At 38.1% G+C, this 20,154-nt stretch overlaps 1 protein-coding gene across 1 annotated transcript in view; it reads right to left on the minus strand.

Annotated features, from left to right (window-relative positions):
* The window catches only part of Elp3 (elongator acetyltransferase complex subunit 3), an 80,237-nt gene that overhangs the window by 39,913 nt on the left and 20,170 nt on the right, over window positions 1-20,154 (minus strand). The window contains exons 8-10 of the mRNA XM_026398867.2: window positions 11,110-11,271; window positions 8,874-9,000; window positions 296-489 (exon numbers count right to left, since the gene is read on the minus strand). Coding sequence (XP_026254652.1) covers window positions 296-489; window positions 8,874-9,000; window positions 11,110-11,271 — 483 coding nt within the window. The remainder of the gene's footprint in view (window positions 1-295; window positions 490-8,873; window positions 9,001-11,109; window positions 11,272-20,154) is intronic.

A 20,154-nucleotide genomic window follows, 5' to 3' on the forward strand; every position in this document is an offset into this window, starting at 1 on the left:
AGTCCTGCCAGAGGAAACCTGCACGCCGACCATAAGCTCCTTAGACGCAAATACCATGCCTACTAGCCTTCATGACATCATCTCTGGGCTCATGAACAAATGGAGGGATGAATAAATAGGTACCAACAGTGTGGCTGGGCATGTTGTGCTTTGGCTTCCCTCCCTCTCTACTTACACAGAGCATTCCAGATATTTTAATTAAAAAAAATCACCCTCAATATGAAATCAGACTATTTCTGTTAGAAATTATTAAGATAGTCACCAATTATCTTGGGAATAAAAGACAACACCCTACCTCTGCACTCGGTACACTCGAGTCCATGGAGGCACAAGGGCTAGGATTCGAGCCACCAGTTCAATCAGGTCACTAGGAGAATAACTCTTGTATCTTCCCGATTTCCAAAGCTCGTACAGCCCAGTTCCACGAATGACCAGGGTAGGGTAGAGCTTCAAACCATCAGGACGAAAAGCAGGGTTCTCAAAAAACTCCTGTGAATACAGAACACAAACTGATTCTTCCATTTCTTATACAAGAATCACCCACGGTGAAGTCTCAATCCTGGACCAGCTTCTCACACACTCCAGCAGGCCCCGAGGCTGCCCTTCATTTCTGTACATGGACAGGACAGGAACTCATTGTTCCCTCAGCCTCCCTGGAGCAGAACACATGTGTGCTGGACCAGGGGTCTACTCATCCATCCACATCTATGGCTGCCATCTGATCTCAGGCCCTTTACCTTTGCAAAGGCAATTCCCTCTGACTGCAAAGCTCACTGTTTTTTTCATCCAGCTAACTTCATGTCTCAGCCTGATGGCTATTCATCAAAGGCCCTTCTGACCTTCAAACACTAGCTGCCCCACTTAAAAAAAAAAAATAATAATGAACTCTGTATTACGTCTTTTGTAACAGCATCATCCTGACAATTTAAATCATGTCTTTTACTTCCAGACTATAGCCTTCTTTAATAATGCAATATATTTAATTATATAAACTTTTAAAAAGTTTTCACAAAAACAAAGGTTACAACAAAAAAGGAAAAAAGGGAAGAAACAAAATTGTGACAAAGCCCATCTGGCTTATAAAAACCTACCATGTTTGTTACACAGCCCTTTATAGAAAAGCTGGCTGATCTCTAGATTAACTATTTCATCCTGTTTTTCATGCCAATTAGCATCATCCTTAATTTGGGCTGCACACTGTCCATTTGTTTTCTGGACGCTGAGTAATACGTCTAATTCATCTGCTTTTGACATGGTCATGTTTTGTACTGCAACGTCCCCACTGGCTGCCTTATTTCTTTACTTGGGATGCAGCAAGAAACATGAGCCATTCTCCTTGACATGATTTTGCTCTAATCTTGATTTTGCATGTTTTTAAAAAATCTTTTGTAACATTATTCTTGCAAAACATTCCATTGTTTAATTTGCTCTTCAAAGAAATGCAAGTAGAGTTTTTGATCTTTCTCATTGATTTGGCACTCTAAAATGCTCTATTCTTTATGCACCACATGGTCTTATAGATATTCTTCTGTAATTTTCTCTATAACATATATTTTAAAGATTCATTAGGTGTTTAATATATATTCTAGCCACCTAAAAACAGCATATAAGAAAGCAATCTCCACTTAGACAGAATCCACCTTTGAACATCAGGCTTCAGAAAACTACTTCAGGTTCCTGGAGACATGTAAACATAACACTCCTTTTGTAAAAATAAAGACAGATTCAATTGATTCTGGGATTTTGGTTAAACAAAGAAAATGTTAAACATATAAAATGTGTTTCTCTCCCTCCAAAACCACAATAAAATAACACCAAAGATCTTAAAGATGTATAAAGTTACAAGAATAAAGAGAGCAAAGGAGACAAGAGTGGGGAAAAATGATGGCAGCATATTTGTTGAAAATGGAATATGAATGGAAAACTCTAAACGGCTTTGCAAGTGAAGAAAACTACTAAGGAGATACTAGTGAAAGGCTACTCAGTCACATGAGAGTCCCAGAAAGGCTTAAAGATCAGAAGTACCAGGAACTGAGCAGGATGAAAGGAAGACATGGAAATAGAAAAGGGGCACCGGATCAGAGTCTGCAGAGAGGGATTTATCCCTTACTCCTGTACAAGCAGAAGAGAAGGTTCATTCCCTGGAGAGTTAGAGGGCCTCTGTACTCCAACATTCCAGGCCCAAAGAAAGGCCTGGGTGAGTGCCAAGGCTGATAATGGGAGGAAAGCCAACATATTTACTGGTGAAGCCTCTTCCCTGCTCTGTGGATGCCAGCAGCCAATTTCCTGTGACTTACCCTTGCCACCCACCAGTAAAGTAAGAACTGGAGAGTTCATCTCTGGATTTACCAAATGGTCCTACATAAGGGTTCAAGATACTGACATTAGGAATCTTCTAAAGAAGAGTTTATTACATGAACATTTTTCAGTGATGCATACCAGTGGCCAGCCACTCACAGCTTGCAATCTGTTTTTCAGCCTTTCATTCTTAGAGCATGAACATTTGAGTAAGGATCACCAGAAAGTTGGGGAAAGCCCAGGACATGACAGAACATCAAAAGAATAAGAAAAAAAATGGAAATAGACGTATTACATAAAGAAAAAAAAAACAACTATAATTCCTTCAGTGAGATAAAAAAAATCCATTACCTCTATAAATAAGAACAGGATGCTATTAAAAAAATCAAACCACCAAGATATAAGAAATTAAAACTACAAAAAAAAAAGCATTTAGTACAAAGGTTGAAAGGTGAAGTTGAGAAAATAGTAGAAAAGCAGAATAAGGAAAAAAAATAGATGCAAAAGAGAAAACATAAGAATCTAGGGTATATACATTTTAAGATTAAAGACTAAGGAATATAGGGGTTGGGTCTGGGGCTCAGCAGTAGAGCACTCGCCTAGCATGTGCGAGGTGCTGGGTTCGATCCTCAGCACCATATAAAAATAAATAAAATAAAGGCATTAAAAAATCACATCGATCTTAAAAAAATGACTAAGAAATATAGGACTAGGAATCAAAATATTGGGTTCCATAAGAGTTATGTTAATAACCAAAAAACACTAGTGTAATTCCCTAGAAAAATCTGAGGGAAAACAATTCTCTTCCTTGAATTCTGTGCAAAGTAGACTGACATTTTTAACATGCAAAAGATTTACTTACCATGGTGATTTTTTTTTTAAAGGAAAAATTTCTGCTGGAAAATGTGCTGCAGAAAAATGAAGGAGAAAATAAAGAAGATAATCTGAGGTCTCAAAAACAAAGGATCTGAGGCAAGAAAGCAAAAAAGCCCGAAGAATATACTTGTGTATGAGAAAGAGCTTTCTAGTCCATTTTGGAGCTGGAAGATAGGACCCGTGAGAGGTAAGTCTCTAGGAGCTAAGACCTTACTAACACTAAAAAGGAACTAAGAATATCTGTGTGACAAGATAATCCACTGAGAGGGGGCTTTAACATTGCATGGATAAATTTGAAAGTTACAGGTACACAGAATACTGCAGAAGTTAAAAAGAACAAGTAATGGGATGGGGCTGGGGCTCAGAGGTAGAATGCTTGCCTAGCATGTGTGAGGCATTGGGTTCGATCCTCAGCACCATATAAAAATAAAATAAAGGTGTCCACCTACAACTAAAAATAAAAAAAATGTTAAAAAAAAGAACAAGTAAGGCAACTGGTAATCCTAGAAATAAATTAGGTCACTCATGAAATTTTCCTGTCATTTTTGGCTAAGTATGTACAATTACATAATAAGTAGGTATAGTACATTACTTGTATGTGAACAATAATGTATGTAGAAATTAAAATGTAAACACTGACTAGTAATATAACTTTAAAAAGTGATATAAAAATGTTGGAAGAACAGGAAGAAAGGATAAACGTATTAAATTTTCAACTATCATAACAGCAAAACAAGTGATCTACCTAAAATTGATAAATCAAGAAACAGCAATCTAAGTACAGGATTAAGAAATGTAGAGGTAAGTACGAGAAAAAGAAAAACAAAACCCACCTATGAAACTTGAGAACAGCAGAGGACTCCTACTCTTTGATATACTCTTTTTAGTATTATTGGATTTTCAAATATTATTTATCAAAGCTTTTATTACATAATATATAATAAAGATAAACATGAATTTAACAGTGATGAGTCTGGTGGCCATGTGAATGACACACAGGAAGAGAACATGGCTGGCAGCAGGGTGACTAGTTAGGAAGAGCAGGGGACCTAAAGAAAGCCTGAACCCAAGCTTTCACAATGGGGGTGAAAAGGAGGGTGGGTGACTAGAAAGATACTCAGAGGGGCAATGCACAGGACCTCCTGTTGAACAGCTCAGGATAGGAGGGGAATGAAAGCAGCTGCTGGTATGATGTGCCAGGCATTTCCTGTGTACTCAGTTAATCTTCCTAAGAGGTGAGACTGTAATTAGCCTCAGCCTAGGGAGGTGAGGCAACAGGAGCTGGGGCATTTGTAAGAAACAGGCTATACTCAGTTAAGGAGAAAGGGTCCTACTTTTCACTACATTTAGACTTTCAAAGTTTATTTTGATACAAATAAAAAATAACTGAAAAAAAAGAGGGAGTTTTGAAGTAGATCTATGACCTTATTGCTGAGGATTTCCTATGGATCATTCAGGCCACATGCAGTCATTCACAGTAAATCAGACTGCCTTACCTGAGAGGCAAACTCAGGCAGGCAGGGCAAGAGTGCTGACCCTGTAGTTCCTTAACCTCCTAAGGCCCAGCTTCCTCCTCTGCTGAGGCTACTCCAGGTGGTTTTTTCTGCTGTAAAATCTGTAGTAACTCTACTCCATGATACCACTTTCAGTGATAAGCTTTTACATTAAAAAACAACAAACAAACACTACAGCCACCTCGGCTAAACTCTGACTTCACTGCTTTGGCTTTTTGGGGAAAACAGCTCAATGAAGACGAAAGAACTGCTGAGTATCACAAGAGCAGGAAAAATTTTAACTAAGACTAAAAGATTTCTAATTATTAAAAGATTGCTGGAGATAAATTATTCCTCAAAAGAAGGAAACACTGTTTGAACATTTTCAGTAATCCTTAGCTTGGTCATGCAGGAGTACTCTAATTTTTAAAAGAATAAAATACCAAAACAGCTAAAAGTTACTTTGAGTAACAAATAGGCCCTGACTGAGGATAAATGGGAAGGATGAAGATAATGAATATCAGATAAATTCCTTGATGTTAAATATTCGCCATCAAAAAAAGAGAGACTTTCAGCTTTATAAGAAAAATAAATCTGATCAAGTCATCTTACTATAGTGACACATGCATACCCATGTTTATGGCAGCACAATTCACAGTAGCTAAACTATGAAACTAGCCTTGGTGTCCATCAATGGACGAATGCATAAAGAAAATGTGGCATATATACACAATGGAGTTTTATTCAGCCATAAAGAAGAATGAAACTATGCCATTTGTTGGAAAATGGATGGAACTAGAGACCACAATGTTAAGCGAAATAAGTCAAAACTCAGGAGGTCAGGGTTGTATGATTTTGTTTACATGGGGAAGCTAGAGAGGAAAAGGAAAAGAAAGGTGGGAGTGAATTTCATGAAAATCAAAGGGAGATCAGTAAAGGAAAGGGACCAGAAGGTGAGGGGTGGAAAGGGAGGGGGGAAGTGCTGAGGAGTGATACTGGCCATACCATATTATTATATTGTGTGCATGTGTGGATATGTAACAACAAATCCCATCCTATGTACAACCATAATGTACCAATAAAAATAAGGGAAAAAAATCTGAGTTATTGGAAAATATAAGCAGCTGTTATTATAACATATAGCTATAATCACTGTACTTACCATTATCTAAGAATGTGAAAAAAATAATTTCTGGGGTTCTACTACACAGTAGGGAGACCAAAGATAATGACAGTATACTATATAGTCCACAAAAGCTAGAAGAAAAGATTTTGAATATTTTTACCACAAAGAAATGATAAATATTTGAGGAGACACATAATATTTACCCTAACTTGGACATAATACAATGCATACTTATACTGAAACATGACATGTTATCTTAGAAATAAATGCAATTTTTAGGTGTCAATTTTTTAAAAATGTGAATTTACAAGAAACTGATGCAAATGAACATGATTACACTCTTAGTGATACAGAACTGACCTACACAATAAGCCACTTAACTAACACATGCAGCTTAACTACATCTTAGTGGGCTGGGCAGCGGTTTGATGGACCCATACCAGGCAAGGTGATTCATCCTCTGCAGAGATAAAATGTTGCAGACTTGTGCAATTACACAAGCAGACACTTGACTTAGCAACCCTTTTCATGGAACAAAACACATTGAAGGAAATACATCTGTGGTTGTTAATAAGGAATTCTGGGCAAATGTGACAAAGCAGGGGGAAAAACATTTTTTTTAAATGCAAAAATCAGGGGCTGGGGTTGTGGCTCAGTGGCAGAGTGCTCGCCTAGCATATGTGAGGCCCTGGATTCAATCCTCAGCACTATATAAAATAAATAAATAAATAAATAAATAAAACAAAGGTATTGTGTCCTTGTACAACTAAAAAAATTTTTTTTAAAAAATGCAAAAATCAGTGCCTATTAGGTCAGAATAAGTTGTGAATTTCAAATAGGCCAAACAAGATTTTCTAAGCAAAAAACCCACTTTTCATGTAGACTTTCTATTAGGTTTTTACAGAAAAATATACAAATCATAAGTGCACATCTTGACAATTTTTACAAAGCTTATAACTAACATCTAGTCACTCAATTCAAGATAAAGAACATTATCAGAATCTCACAATTCCACCTTATACCTATTTCCAGTTACCAAACAGGAAACAGTTACCAAACTTCACCCAAAGTTTCTGTTCACACGAATGGCTTTGTGTGCTAGGTAGTCTTCTGAATTTGACTTCCAGTGCTTAATGTTATGTTGAATAGAATTGGCCATGTTGTTGCATGAAGTTGTAATTAGTTCATTCTTATTTCCTCACATGATTACATCAATATTTATGGACTGTACTGCTAATGAACATTCAGGTAATTTGATGATATTACACACACCTCTGTTGGGTGTACCTGTGGGAGATTTGCTGGGCCATGCAAGATACATTTAGTTTTAGCAGAATCTGAACAGTTTTCTATCACAATCAAGATGGGGGATTATTAACAGGGATATCTGTGAATTAATGCAATCTTGAAAACAGGATTCAACTGTAGTCTAATAACTTGACAAATAATAAAAATTAACTTTAAAAGGAAAGGGAGAATCAATAACTTTACATGTAACATAAAATGAACTCCACTTTCTGAACAGAGCAAAATAAAAATATTTTTGTAGATGACATAACTTGATAAATATTGTCTTTTCTCTAAAAGGATATCCCTAAAACATACTTTCCTTGTTTGAAAATTCAAAGAAAAACAAAAGGCCCAACCAATCTCATTTCCCCAAACAAAATTAACATGGAACATGAAACTATCAGAGTAAACAAACAAACCAACAAACCTCAAAGTTACAGTTACATATTAAAATTCAAAGAACTGAAAGGTTAGAAGAAAACAGAAAGGCAGTCTAAGCTCAGAAGCTAGAAAAAAAAAAGATCAGTTTGACAAATGAAGGAAAAGATAAGACCACAACAGGTTGGAGAAAATACATGCAACAAATATAAAAAAACGAGCCCATAATATCTTTACTGAAAAAAAAAATCATGAAATTAAAATAAAAATATTCATATCCTGGGTTGAGGACATAGTTCAGTGGTGGAGCACTTTCCTAACGTGCACAAGGCCCTGGGTTAAATCCCCAAAACCCATGGGGGGAAAAAAAGCATTCATATCCTAATAGAATAATTGGTCAGAGGAGAAAACAATTCCAAAACATGAAAGACATGTAATTAGTAAATACAATCCAAAAATACAATTAATTTAATGGATAAAAGTGCCACTTAAACTTACATTCTTAAATTATATTTTTGGGTTGTATTTACTAATTACATGTCTTTCATGTTTATATATATACATATAGAAAGTAAACACAAGAGGATTATTTGGGGAAAAAGGAAGTCCTACTGAAAATGATGCAAAACTGTTAGAAACCTCTGAAAAGCAACTGAGTAATACAGTGAGATTCTTAAAATGTTCATACCTTCATTAGATAATTGTACTCCAATGAATTTATCATAAAGAAATAAACCTAGCCGGGTGCAGTGGTGCACGCTTGCAATCCCAGCAGCTCGGTAGACTGAGGCAGGAGGATCATGAGTTCAAAGCCAGCCTCAGCCAAAGTGAGGCACTAAACAACTCAGTGAGACCCTGTCTCTAAATAAAATACAAAACAGGGCTGGGAATATGGCTCAGTGGTCAAGTGCCTCTGAGTTCAATCCCTGATACAAGAGAAATAAACCTAAATGCTATAAAAAGTTATAAAGTTGTTTATCTACAGGGTTATTCATAGTATCGAAAACTGGTAATGTCCTAAATTTTGAGAGCTTTGGAAGTAGTGAAGCAAAGCATGACAGATTACGTTAACAGACATTTAACATGTAAACATTTTAACAGAAATCAGGATGCAACTGGATAAATTATTCTTACAATGTTAAGTGAAAAAGCTATGAAAGAATTACCATCTCTACACAACTAAGCATAAGGGTGCTGGTGTCATATGTGCATAAACAACCTCAGCCCTAAGAAAGCCTAAGCATTAAAAGATCCTGGGAAGAACATACAAAACAGAGTGCGTCTGGGCTCTAGGGGACTTCTCTTTTGTGTTTCTACCGTTCTACAGTGAGGAGGTGCTGCATCATTACAAAAGAGGGTATGAGGAGCACGCAGAGGTATCCCACATTGGCCTGGGCGAAGGGTACACTTACTGTAAACTGCTCAATGTCTCTTTCTAGTCCCACGTTTGGCAGATCAGGCATCATATGAGCCACAACTTTGAATCCGGAATCTTTGGCCAAGTGGAACGACTCACATACTGCCTTCACAGTGTGGCCCCTGAGGGAAGAAAATTCACTACCTGTTACACAAATAAACGGACATCAAAGTTTACAGGGGAGCACAGGAAAACTATATGTAAGCTCAAGAATCACATGGCTGAGGGCACAGAATCTTATTATAAAGCCATTTTCTTTATATCCCTATCTCCGAAGGGATCTAGAAATAAATCATTTTACTTCTGAGATATTTCTCAAAAATTTCTTTATGCACCTATTCAAAGTTCTAGAAGTAAATACTGGACTAACAAGAATTAACATATAATAAAACTATCTGACTTAGTATCCATCAAAACAAGCTTACTAATGTAAATATCTATATTAAAACAAGAACAATGAGCTCAAAACCATGCAGAAGCTGCAGCTTGCTAAACATCCCTTCCTTTAAGACTTGTGAAATTATTGGTAGACTTGTGAAATTATTGGTAGAGAGAGGAAAAGTGAAACCTACAATACAAAATAGATTTAACTGATCTGTTTGGAGAGTCCTTAAAGAAAAAATAGAAGAGAGAATGGTCTAGGACAAGGTGGAATCATTTGGGGCCACGTGGGTGAATCCTCTTAGCATCTGAGTACCATATCCACAAAGGAAGTGTGCCTCAGTAACCATTAGGATGCAACTAAAGATTGAAGCCTGTCAACCCCTTCTACCCCAGGACATTCCCACTCACCACACAAAGACCCAAGAAGCCTGAACTCCATTTCACACCCTCTGGATATTCCCATCTATTTCCATGGCTTCAATTTCTCATCTCCTTTTGTTAATGACTTCCAAAGTTCTATGACAAAGTTAGATTTCTCTTAAGACTTCTACACCAAAACCCAACACTTCAAAGTTACACTGTGCAATACGGCAGCCACTAGGTACATGTTGTTTTTCAAATTATTTAAATGGATTGAAAGGAAATATTGAAAGGAAAGTTCCCGGGTTGCATTATCCTACTGAAGAGTGCAGATATAGAACATTTTGATCCATGCAGTATGTTCTGCTGGCCAGCTCTGTTCTAAAGCAAAAACCTTCAACTGGTTGTTCCACAAAAACCTACGACTTAGCATATCCAAAATGAAACACATCTTCTTTCTGTGCCTCTCTGACTTCCTATTCCCTCCTACTCTCATTTCCAATCAGTCACCAAACACTGCCCCTCACTTTTTTCCAGGACATCAGTATTTCCTGCTTAAATTACTCCAACAGCCTCCTAACCAGTCTGTCTCCCTTCAGCTTGCTTTTCGCTAATCTACCTCCCATACTGGAACTAAAGTGAGCTTTCTGAAATGCAGACCCATTCCTATCTTAGCTCACAGCTTGTCTGCTGATTAGGGCCTGGCTCCAGAGGCCATCTCTTAGGGCCCCTCCTAATTAGTCCTCTGCTTGCCATGCAGTTCCATCCTCAGGAGTCTGATGGTATTTTCTTTCTGCCTAAAATAACCTTCCTCTTCTACACGGAACTCCTCTCCTCCCTTTTAAGTTCTAGTTTAGATATAATTTTCTTCAGAAAGTGTCCCTGACCTTGGAGAAACTCTCTTTGCCTCTCCACAGAGACTTCTCCAGCACAGCCTGGAAAGAGGGCAGCTCTTCAACAGTTTTTCTCTTCAGTTCAATGTGTATTTCTAGGGGAAGAGACTTCATTGGACTCTACCAACTCCTAAGTCTTTCCTTTTTTTACACTTTCTAATTCATATACCCATTGTCTCAAACTTTTTTCTACTTCCCTAACAAATGAAATCATTTTCACAAAAACTAATTTTTTAAACATCATCCAACTGCCTTCTTATCTAAACCCCTTTCTTTCTGCCAATTTTGCTGGCCTTCTCTCCTGCTGCAGACCTACTGCGACTATTGACTTTGCATCCCATGTCCTGCTCCTCCACAGGAAAGGGCAGGGAGTGGTACCAGCATGTGTACAGGCTACTGGAAGAGGATCCACAGAGAAAGAATAAAAACAAAGGGAAGAGAGGATGGACTAAAGAGCATGAACAGAAGGAAAGACTTGGAAAGGAGGAACCCAAACTTCTTTCTGAGCCAGCCAGAGAGAAGAGAAGACTGGTATGCATGCAGAGAGAACCATCGGGACAGGAAGGCTTGTGAAAGATCATTTCGCCACCTTACCTGTTGGTATCCCTGGCCACATCTTCATAGACACTCTGCACCCCAATCTCCAGCCTTGTGCAGCCATAGGTCAACATGTCACTTAGGTGCCGCTTCATGCAATAATCTGGTCTAGTCTCAATAGTAATTCCAATACACTTTGTGAGGCTTCTCTCAGAATACCTGTAGAGCAAATGTAAAAACAACAAACCTGCTGCAGCTTTGGGTCATTTACTCCCACTCAGAGGACTGCCTTCTCTCAGTTCTATCAGTGTGAGACAATGGTTAAGAACATGGACTTGAGCCAGACTGCCTAGGTTCAAATCCTGGCCCTGCTATTCCTAACTACACAAATGGAATGCTATTAACCTCTCTGTGCTTTGGATCTTTATCTGCAAAGTGCAGATAATAACGGAACCTGCACCTCACAGGACTGACATAAGTGACTAGCGCATCGTAGTAATGTTATTTTCATTATCATTACTCTCCTCGTGCAGCATGCTGCAACAATCATCTCCTGGAAAACAGTGGTTTCAACTATGAAAACCTATTTTTCAATTCCTAGCAACCATTTTTCACATAAGTTAAAACCATCTGCGTTATTTATTTCCCATTCTGTATTTTAGAGTCGTCTTAAGGAAACAAAAGGGAAAAGGGAGTTACGTGCAATGATCATAGCAATAATTTAGATTAAATGTCTTCTATATACACAGAAGTCTTTTTACCAAGTCTGTTTAATCTTAGCAATAACTTATAAAATTGGGAAAAAATTTTAGTACTCATTTAAATTAGGTAACAGATTAGTATACCACTTTAGATTTAAGTTTTTTGAGTTAACAACTTTTGTGCTGGCACACAGAAGTCAGACCACTAGCTCAGTGGGTAGGTGAGGTGAGGGACAGGAGCTCATTTGGACAGAGGCCACCATCGGCCAAATACTCATCAGTATGGAGTCTCCCACTAACTCTCTGTGGCGTGCCCTATCATCTCCATTCTACAGACAGACACTGAAGTTCAAAGGGAATAAACAGTTTATCCAACCAAGGGTCTAGAGCTAATAAAATCCACACCAGGATCTGAAGCTGGGCCACCTCCTTTAAAAATCCTTGCCACGTGTCCCTTAACACATTGCTCAGATAATGCAGCTGGGGATGCAGACCTCTCCTCCCCAACATCTCTGACCTCCTTCTTCTCAGTGCCCACTGTTACAACTTTCTCAATTCTTTGAAGAGGGTGAGTGAGACTTTCTTTTCTTTATTTTACCTATTCATTCATTTATTTATTTTTGCCTTTATTTTCCGTCTTTCTAAAGAAGTTTGTAGCTCTTTGTGGAAAAAGTAAAAATCACAAAATTTCCCCAATTTTATAACTATTCAGGCTCATTTCTTCATCTTAATTGTTAGTAAAAACGAACTTATTTGAATATGAATAATAATTATTAAGACAGTTAAGAATCAGTGAATTGGAAGACTAACTCTAAAGTCTTTCATTTTAGACATTCAAACTCTTTGGCTTTTTATTTCTATGTTCCATGAGGTTTTATTCAGAGGCAACATGTCAAAAGGTAAACAATGAGCAGAGTTATTAAAAGATGAATTACTAGTCAAACATGGGCTCACGTCTTATTATCAAATCTTGTCTAAGACAGGACACTCAGGCGTTGACTTCTCTGAAACAAGACAATGAGAAAGTTCCATGCCTCTCAAACAGGCAGGTACCACGACATCAGTAAGGAGGAGGACACAGTGCCACAGGATAAATGAAACGCACCTTCCTCCAGCAGCAATTACTGGGCTTAAGGGAAACTTTTTTTGAAAAAATCAAAATAAATATGTACATATCATGGAGAAAGCAAACTACATGATGCTTGATGAAAATAGAGGGCAAAAAACTCTAAATGAGTATACTTTTAAAAGTAAATGAGAAATGTCATAAAATAGGCATTCTGAAATTATATCATAACCTCCCCTATTAACTGATATTTTTTTAAAAGCCTGCAGTATTTCTTATTTTCTTAAGTGATGCCCTTAAGTTAGCGAGCCAGGTGGCACAATACTAGTTTGTACCACTGGGACAAACTAGAGGGTAGGCAATTACACCAGCGGGAATTTGTCTAGAAGAAAGGGGAAACTTCCCAGCTAATCTTCCTGTTGCACAGGTCACCAAAGGCCCAGGAGAGGACACGTGGGGAAAGCTGCTGCAGGGATGATAAGGTCTCTTCACAAGCCAGAACACAGCACAGGCAGAAGCAAACCTCACTCTCAAATATTTAACACCATTTCAAAAAGATCTTTACTCTGGGGAAGACATTATCTCCTGCAGGAAGCAGAAATGGAGGCAGAAACAAATAATTAAAGTTGTTAAAAGTCAAAATTTTAGGTTTCTTTTCAGAATTGTATTTTCACCTATAAAGCAACTAAGTAGAAATTCTTATCAAATCTGAACAACAAAAGTAATGAAGGACATATTCTTCCAAAGAACAGAGCTGAGGCCACACCTCCCATAAGCTCACAGTATCTTTTTAAGAATATTTTAATGCTTTATATAGTCTAATAATTCATTAATTCTGTCAATTCCTCTATTTTCCCTAGGCCATAGACTTCTTAGGTTCTTGGGCATACAGGAAATGTATTAACTTCTAAGAGATGAAGCCAGGACTTTACCTTCGTTAGTCATAATCTACAAACTTTTCAGTATCTACAGCCCCAAAGGACTTGTACTGGGGTGTTCTGATTCCAATTTCACTGTCTTTCTGTGGTACCACCTGGTCATTTTAATACACCTCCTATTGATGTGGGGTTACGCTGAATCCTATGCTATTTTTTTTTGTATGCCACAGGAGTGATGGCGACTATAACGATGCTTATGTTCTCTGGCAAGCATAACTTAAGTCAATAACTAATGGTAACAGAATTTTTGTATAATTAGAAGGTAGGAAGTAGGGGTGGAAAGAAATAGGACAATAACCTGGAATTTAAAAGCAAATAAGACCATGTTATCCAGTCTTCAAAACACAGATTAAATACACCTCTCCTATCATGCTGTCTTCCTAGAGCCCAGGGTAAGAACTCTGTGCTTCCACTCCCAAAGCACCCTGTCGTACTACAATAGCTTGCCTTGTTATTTATTTGTGGACACGTCTTTCTCTCCACCTAGACAGGAAGCTCCTAATGGGCTCGAAGTCTAGAGAATGAATACCCAAATTAGGTGAAACTGGGGACAGAGGAGGTCTCTCCTCACTCCCACAGCAGCCTCTCTCAATCTTACCGGTTATCTTTCCTTTTATCCACCCTTAGAAAGGGACCCTCCCTAGGTCAGTGATACTGCAAACTAAAAATACACTAGTTTTTAATCCCAGAAATGCTTGAAAAACCTAGCTGCAGGGATAAGACACAGAGAAAACTCTAAAAACCACTACAAAACAAAAAGCCAGAGTGGTGGAAATATAAATAGATATAGATGATTTCTTGGGAAGAGTGCTTCTATTTCTGGAAAGAGGCAAGCGGCCTGTAAAAGTAGCATCTATTCGTCTCCTGCACTAAAGGCCTCAAGCAGGGCACTGTTGGGAGACAGCACACTGCTTTTAAAATCCCTTTATCTTCTGGAAACCTCCTTTAGATTCTTTACAAGAAGGCTGTGGCATCAAAGAGAACCTCTCATTACTACCAATCTGCTGCAGCTCTTTCAAAACTTGGTCATTTCTGCTACTAGATGTGCCTTAGTCTAGGACTACCTGAAAGCTTAAGGAGCTCTAGGCCCAGGGTCCCAACATGATGTTACCTACACAGACAACCCAAGCCCTCAAACTTAACTGCTCAGAGCAAACTGTGAAGTAAATAAATGGCACACAAAAGAAATATTTACCTTCGTTAGTCATAATCTACAAACTTTTCAGCATCTACAGTTGAATGCACATTCAGTAGAATTTATAACTTCTGTGCAGAGCCAAAGTTGTCTGGATTGCAAAAGAACACCTGTTTTTGTTATAATCCCTCAGTTGTAGCAAATTCCTTTTTTTGCTATGATTATATCTGGAAAATTCCTCAATAAACTGTGGTGTTCCACCCAATGCTGCGTTAGTGATATTTGTGATTTAAGAACTGGGTATTTGATATGTTCAAGGAATTTAAGAATAACTCCCTACCCCTATTTTTTTGAGATATTGATCAATTGGTCTTGCCCAACACAGGTGAGGAAAAAGAGGAACAGAATCTTGGTTTTTAAATGAGTATTACCTATGAAAAACCAACCTGAAGACACTGTAGCTTAGAGTCTAAACTCATTATGCCTTACCCACGCTAGTCAACAAGGCTTATTATACAAAAACATCCCGTGACATTTTTTATTCTCTTTCTACAGGACACACACACACACACATACACACCACTTTATAATCCCAATCAACATGCTGATTAGAAAAGAAAAAACCATCAGATGTTACATTCTTTATTATAACCACATTGAAATTTGAAGATTATACACATAAAAGCATTACAGAAAACTTGTCATTGTTAGAAAGTAACTGCTAAATGAAAAACAACTTGTAAACACATCTTTTAGATAAAAATTCTCATTTCAACAGAAATGTCTGAATCACAGATGTCAGAGACAGAATAATATCAGAGACAATTTAGTTCCACCTCATTTTTATGGTATAAATAAGTGATTTATACCAGGTAATAATGATAAGTAATAACAGAAATAAGCATGGCCAGATGTAGTGATGGGCACCTATAATCCCCGCTACTTAGGAGTCTGAGGCAGGAGGATGGCTTGAGCCCAGGAGTTTTAGAGACCAGGCTGGGCAACATAGTGAGACTCCATCTCAAGGGAAAAAAAAAAAAAAAAATCTAAAAACTTAAGTTTCCTAATTCTTTTTTTTTTTAATTTTTTTTTATACTTGTATATGGACAGAACACCTTTATTTTGTTTATTTTTACGTGGTGCTGACGATGGAACTCAGTGCCTCACACATGCTAGGCAAGCGCTCTACCACTAAGCCACAACCCTGGCCCTCCCAATTCTTAATACAAAGCTCTTTCCATTGCATTCAATTAACATTCACTAAGTCTTCTATTCTTAAGACATAAGAGATCCTCTCTCTTAAGAAGACAGACCCTATTAAAGGATATAGGAAAAAATACATTATATGGAATTAGACAATAATGGTATTCATTAAAACATTATTCTTCCTACTGAAAACCAAAGTAAGAGTAAAATTAAACTAGTAGATGTAAATTCAACCATCAATATAAACTGATTTATCAATAATTACATCAACTGTTAACAGACTAACCATTCCAACAAAAAGACAACATCAACATTTTGGACAAAATCCCCCATAAGACCCAAGTACTACAGACTACAGTCTCTAAGAAACCCACTGTCAGTATAAAGGCACATGTGTGTGGAAAGTAAATGAACGGAACAACATAACACAGGGCAACAGAAAGCACACAAGACTACAATGGCTGAATTAATATAAAATAAAGAAAACTTCAAGTCTAGGGTTATAAAAGGACATTTTGAAATTATAAAATGTTAATTTTTATCCATAAATTAGAAACTCATAACAGTAATGTGTATTTACCTAATAACAAGCCTTCAAAATACATGAAGTAAAAAACTAAAATAACTAAAAGAAGAAATAAACAATTCTTGAATCAGGGTTGGAGATTTTGAAATCCCTCTTTCTTAGCAATTGATAAAACTAGACAAGAGTAAAAAAATAAGACAAAAATCCCAAAGACCAGGACTATCTGCTACCACCCAACATTCCCCAAAGGCCCAAATGAGAGGCCTGCTCCCCAGCTTGGCCCTGTTTGAAGCACGGTCCAGTGGAAGGCCTTCAGGTCACGGAGGGCTGCTCTCCAAGAACACTGTGGGATCGAGGACCCTTCTTCCTCTTTTTTTTTTTTTAGTTATAGATGGAATACCTTTATTTTATTTTATTATATTTTATGTGGTGCCAGGGATTGAACCCAGTGCCTCATGCATGCTAGGCAAGTGCTCTACCACTGAGCCATAACCCTGGCCCCTTCTTCCTGTCTTTTATGTCCTGACCAGGAGGCAGCAGCTTTGCTTAGCCACACTGTGTGCCAGGATGTGCTTCTTTGCCACAGTCCCAAAAGCAATGGGGCCAACTGACCAAGGCCTAAAACCTCCAAAACTCTTGAGCAAGCCTAAATCAACCTTTTCTCTTTGTGAGTGGATTAGCCCAGGTGTTTGTTATAGTGATGGGAAGGCAACATATTGTCTGAATAACACCATAAACCTCCTTGACTAAACTGATCCTTACAGAACTTAACACCTAAACAGTTGAATGCACATTCTTTTCAAATACACAAGCCATATTCACCTAGAGAGACAATATGTACTGTGCTACAAGATAAATCTTGATAAATTTTAAGAATGGAAATACTGAGTAGGCTTCAATTCATGGATCAAATAAGAAATAGAGTATAAATTATATTTAGAAATGAATAATAATTAAAACACAAAGCATCAAAATGCGGGTATTCAGGTAAAGCAGTGCTTAGAGGGAAAAACAGCATTGTAAATATTTATAAGAAAAGAAAAAAGGTCGAAAACAATGGCCAGGCTTCTATACCCAACTTGTCACTAGAAAAGGAAGAGCACTGAAAACCCAAAGATAGTGAATAAAAATAAAAACAGAAATAAATGGAGAAGAAATAAACAACATCCAAAGAACAACAATCAAGAAAAAAAGAGAAGGTAATTGAATCAACACCAGGGCTGAAAGAGGGGTGATCACTAAGTTCCTATGGAGAGTAAGAACATTCTGAGAGAATACTATAAACATAATCCCCAAGTCTGACAACTTGGATGAAATAAACAAATTCCTTGAAAAACTTACTAAAAAGGACAGGCAGGGATGAAACAAAATCTGAGTAGCCCTGTATCTATCTGTTAAAGGAATTAGTGAATCACCTAAATCTCCCATAAGGAGAATTCCAGCCCAGTTTCACTGGGGAATTCCAGCAAACACTTGTGGAAGAAATAACATTGGTCTCACATGAGCTCCTCTAGAAGACAGAAGGGGAAACAATTTCTTATTTGCTTTGTTGAGGCTGCACAACACTGATACCAAAACCTGACCAAGTCTGTATCCTGGCTGGCCAGACAATGTTAAGGACCCTTGTTGCCGTCTATGAAAACCGAGGTAGCGATGGAAGGAAGTAATCAACACATCAGTGAGGAGGAAGGAGTACAGGAGGTTCTGAGGCCTGCCTGAAGAGGGCTGGTGCAGGGCCAGGCCTAGCTCTTTCAAGCCTGCATGGGTTGTTTGTGCTTCCTTCATAGCTGTGCAAGTCTGTGAATCTGATTTGGGGCCTGGAACCCAGTATTCCCTAGCACTCTATATGTCTTTTCTAAGACATATAAGGACACAGTTGGAGGATTTAAAGTCATCGATGGGGGGGGGGGGGAAGAGTTAAGGAACGGAAATCAATTAAAAATTCCAACGGAGAATGTGTGACTCACCCACTTCTTAATGGGTAACTACCCTTTTAAATTGCATCTTGTGAAAACAGCCAAGGAGCATTAAAGATGGAATGTAAAACTGCTTCTGGGCAGAGCTGATTAAAAAGGAATAAAACTCTTCTAAAAGGCTGTTCTGAGTTATTTGGCAACATATGCATTCTGGTGAATGGGTGATTCAGAGCCCACTGATGGTCCTTTTCCAGAGCCATGATTTTTAGGAGATGGTGGACACCGGTGAAGAATGCTCTCCAGAGACTACAGGGAAGTCTCAGAGTAGCTGACAGCCATGAGTGGTCAGCACTGTGTTGATGCAGTGAATCCTCCCTGTCTGCTGTGTCCTTGAACAGACCTCCGGCCACTAAGCTTTCCAATTTCTCCATCCACAGGGATATTGTGCACTGCTTGGTACTAACTTGCACAAATGATAACCAGACTCACCTTGTTGGGGCTTTCCCTGCCCTGACTCCTCTTACATTAAGAAGTAGACCTTACTCGGATTAGACACAGGAAAATAGGAACACCTGAGCTAATAATGAAGCTGGGCCCTGTTTTGAATGAAAACTCTTAACCTTAAAAACTGTTGATTTGCTAGGGGCAGTGATCACACCTGTAATCCCGGTGACTTGGGAGGCTGAGGCAGGAGGATCGTGAGTTCAAAGCCAGCCTCAGCAGCATAGTGAGACCCTGTCTCAATATAAAAAATTAAGAGAAGAGCTGGGTATGTGGCCCACTGGTTAAGTACCCCTGGGTTCAATCCCCAGTACCAAATAAAACAACAAAATTAAAAACAAACGAACACACAAAAAAACTGTTTACTCATCTGCCCACAATATGTAATTTTAACCTAGTTTAAAACGAATCTTTAAAAACACCCTTCTAGGCTTGTGAAAATCAGTGTTACACCAGTGTGGCTAGTAAGCAAAAACAACTAACGTCAATTAGCAATAAGATGAACCTGAAATTTATTACCTACATCCTTGAGGAAGGGGGCTATCCTAGTAAACCAACCAGCTTTCCTGAACACCCTCTATGCAAGACAGCAACAGCAAGGTTAAATCCAAAGAATCTGAACAAAACATAGCATTTCAAAGACAGTTTTTTTCTGGGCTGTTCCTTATTTCCCAATGATGCTAAGATTTGAAAATAATTTTCTTTCTCCTGTTCTCTAGTGCTAATCAGACTACTACTTCTACAAACAACACAATTGTTTCTCTAAGAATGAATAACAACCCTATTACAGCAAAAACCCTATTAAAACAAAGCAACAAAGAGTCCAAAATTGGCTTTTCCACATTGTCTCAGTGTATGGTGACCAGAGCAAAATATGGAGTGTGGGCTGGCAGACTCAGTATGACATTATGAAGGGTTTTATGGCTCCTGGATTGTATTTTTATTATTTCCTAAGAGCCATTCATGAGCTCTGTCACAATGAGGGCTCAAATCATATACAAATTTTTATCTGAAAGTAAAGTGTGTGTTGCCCTCTTGAGGTAAACTCAAGAACAGAAATAACAATGCTGGCTTTGCCTCACTTGCCACTGAAAGAGGCTTTGTTCTCCAAGG

The sequence above is a fragment of the Urocitellus parryii genome, chromosome 14, assembly GCF_045843805.1.
Source record: "Urocitellus parryii isolate mUroPar1 chromosome 14, mUroPar1.hap1, whole genome shotgun sequence".
Lineage (NCBI taxonomy): Eukaryota > Metazoa > Chordata > Mammalia > Rodentia > Sciuridae > Urocitellus > Urocitellus parryii.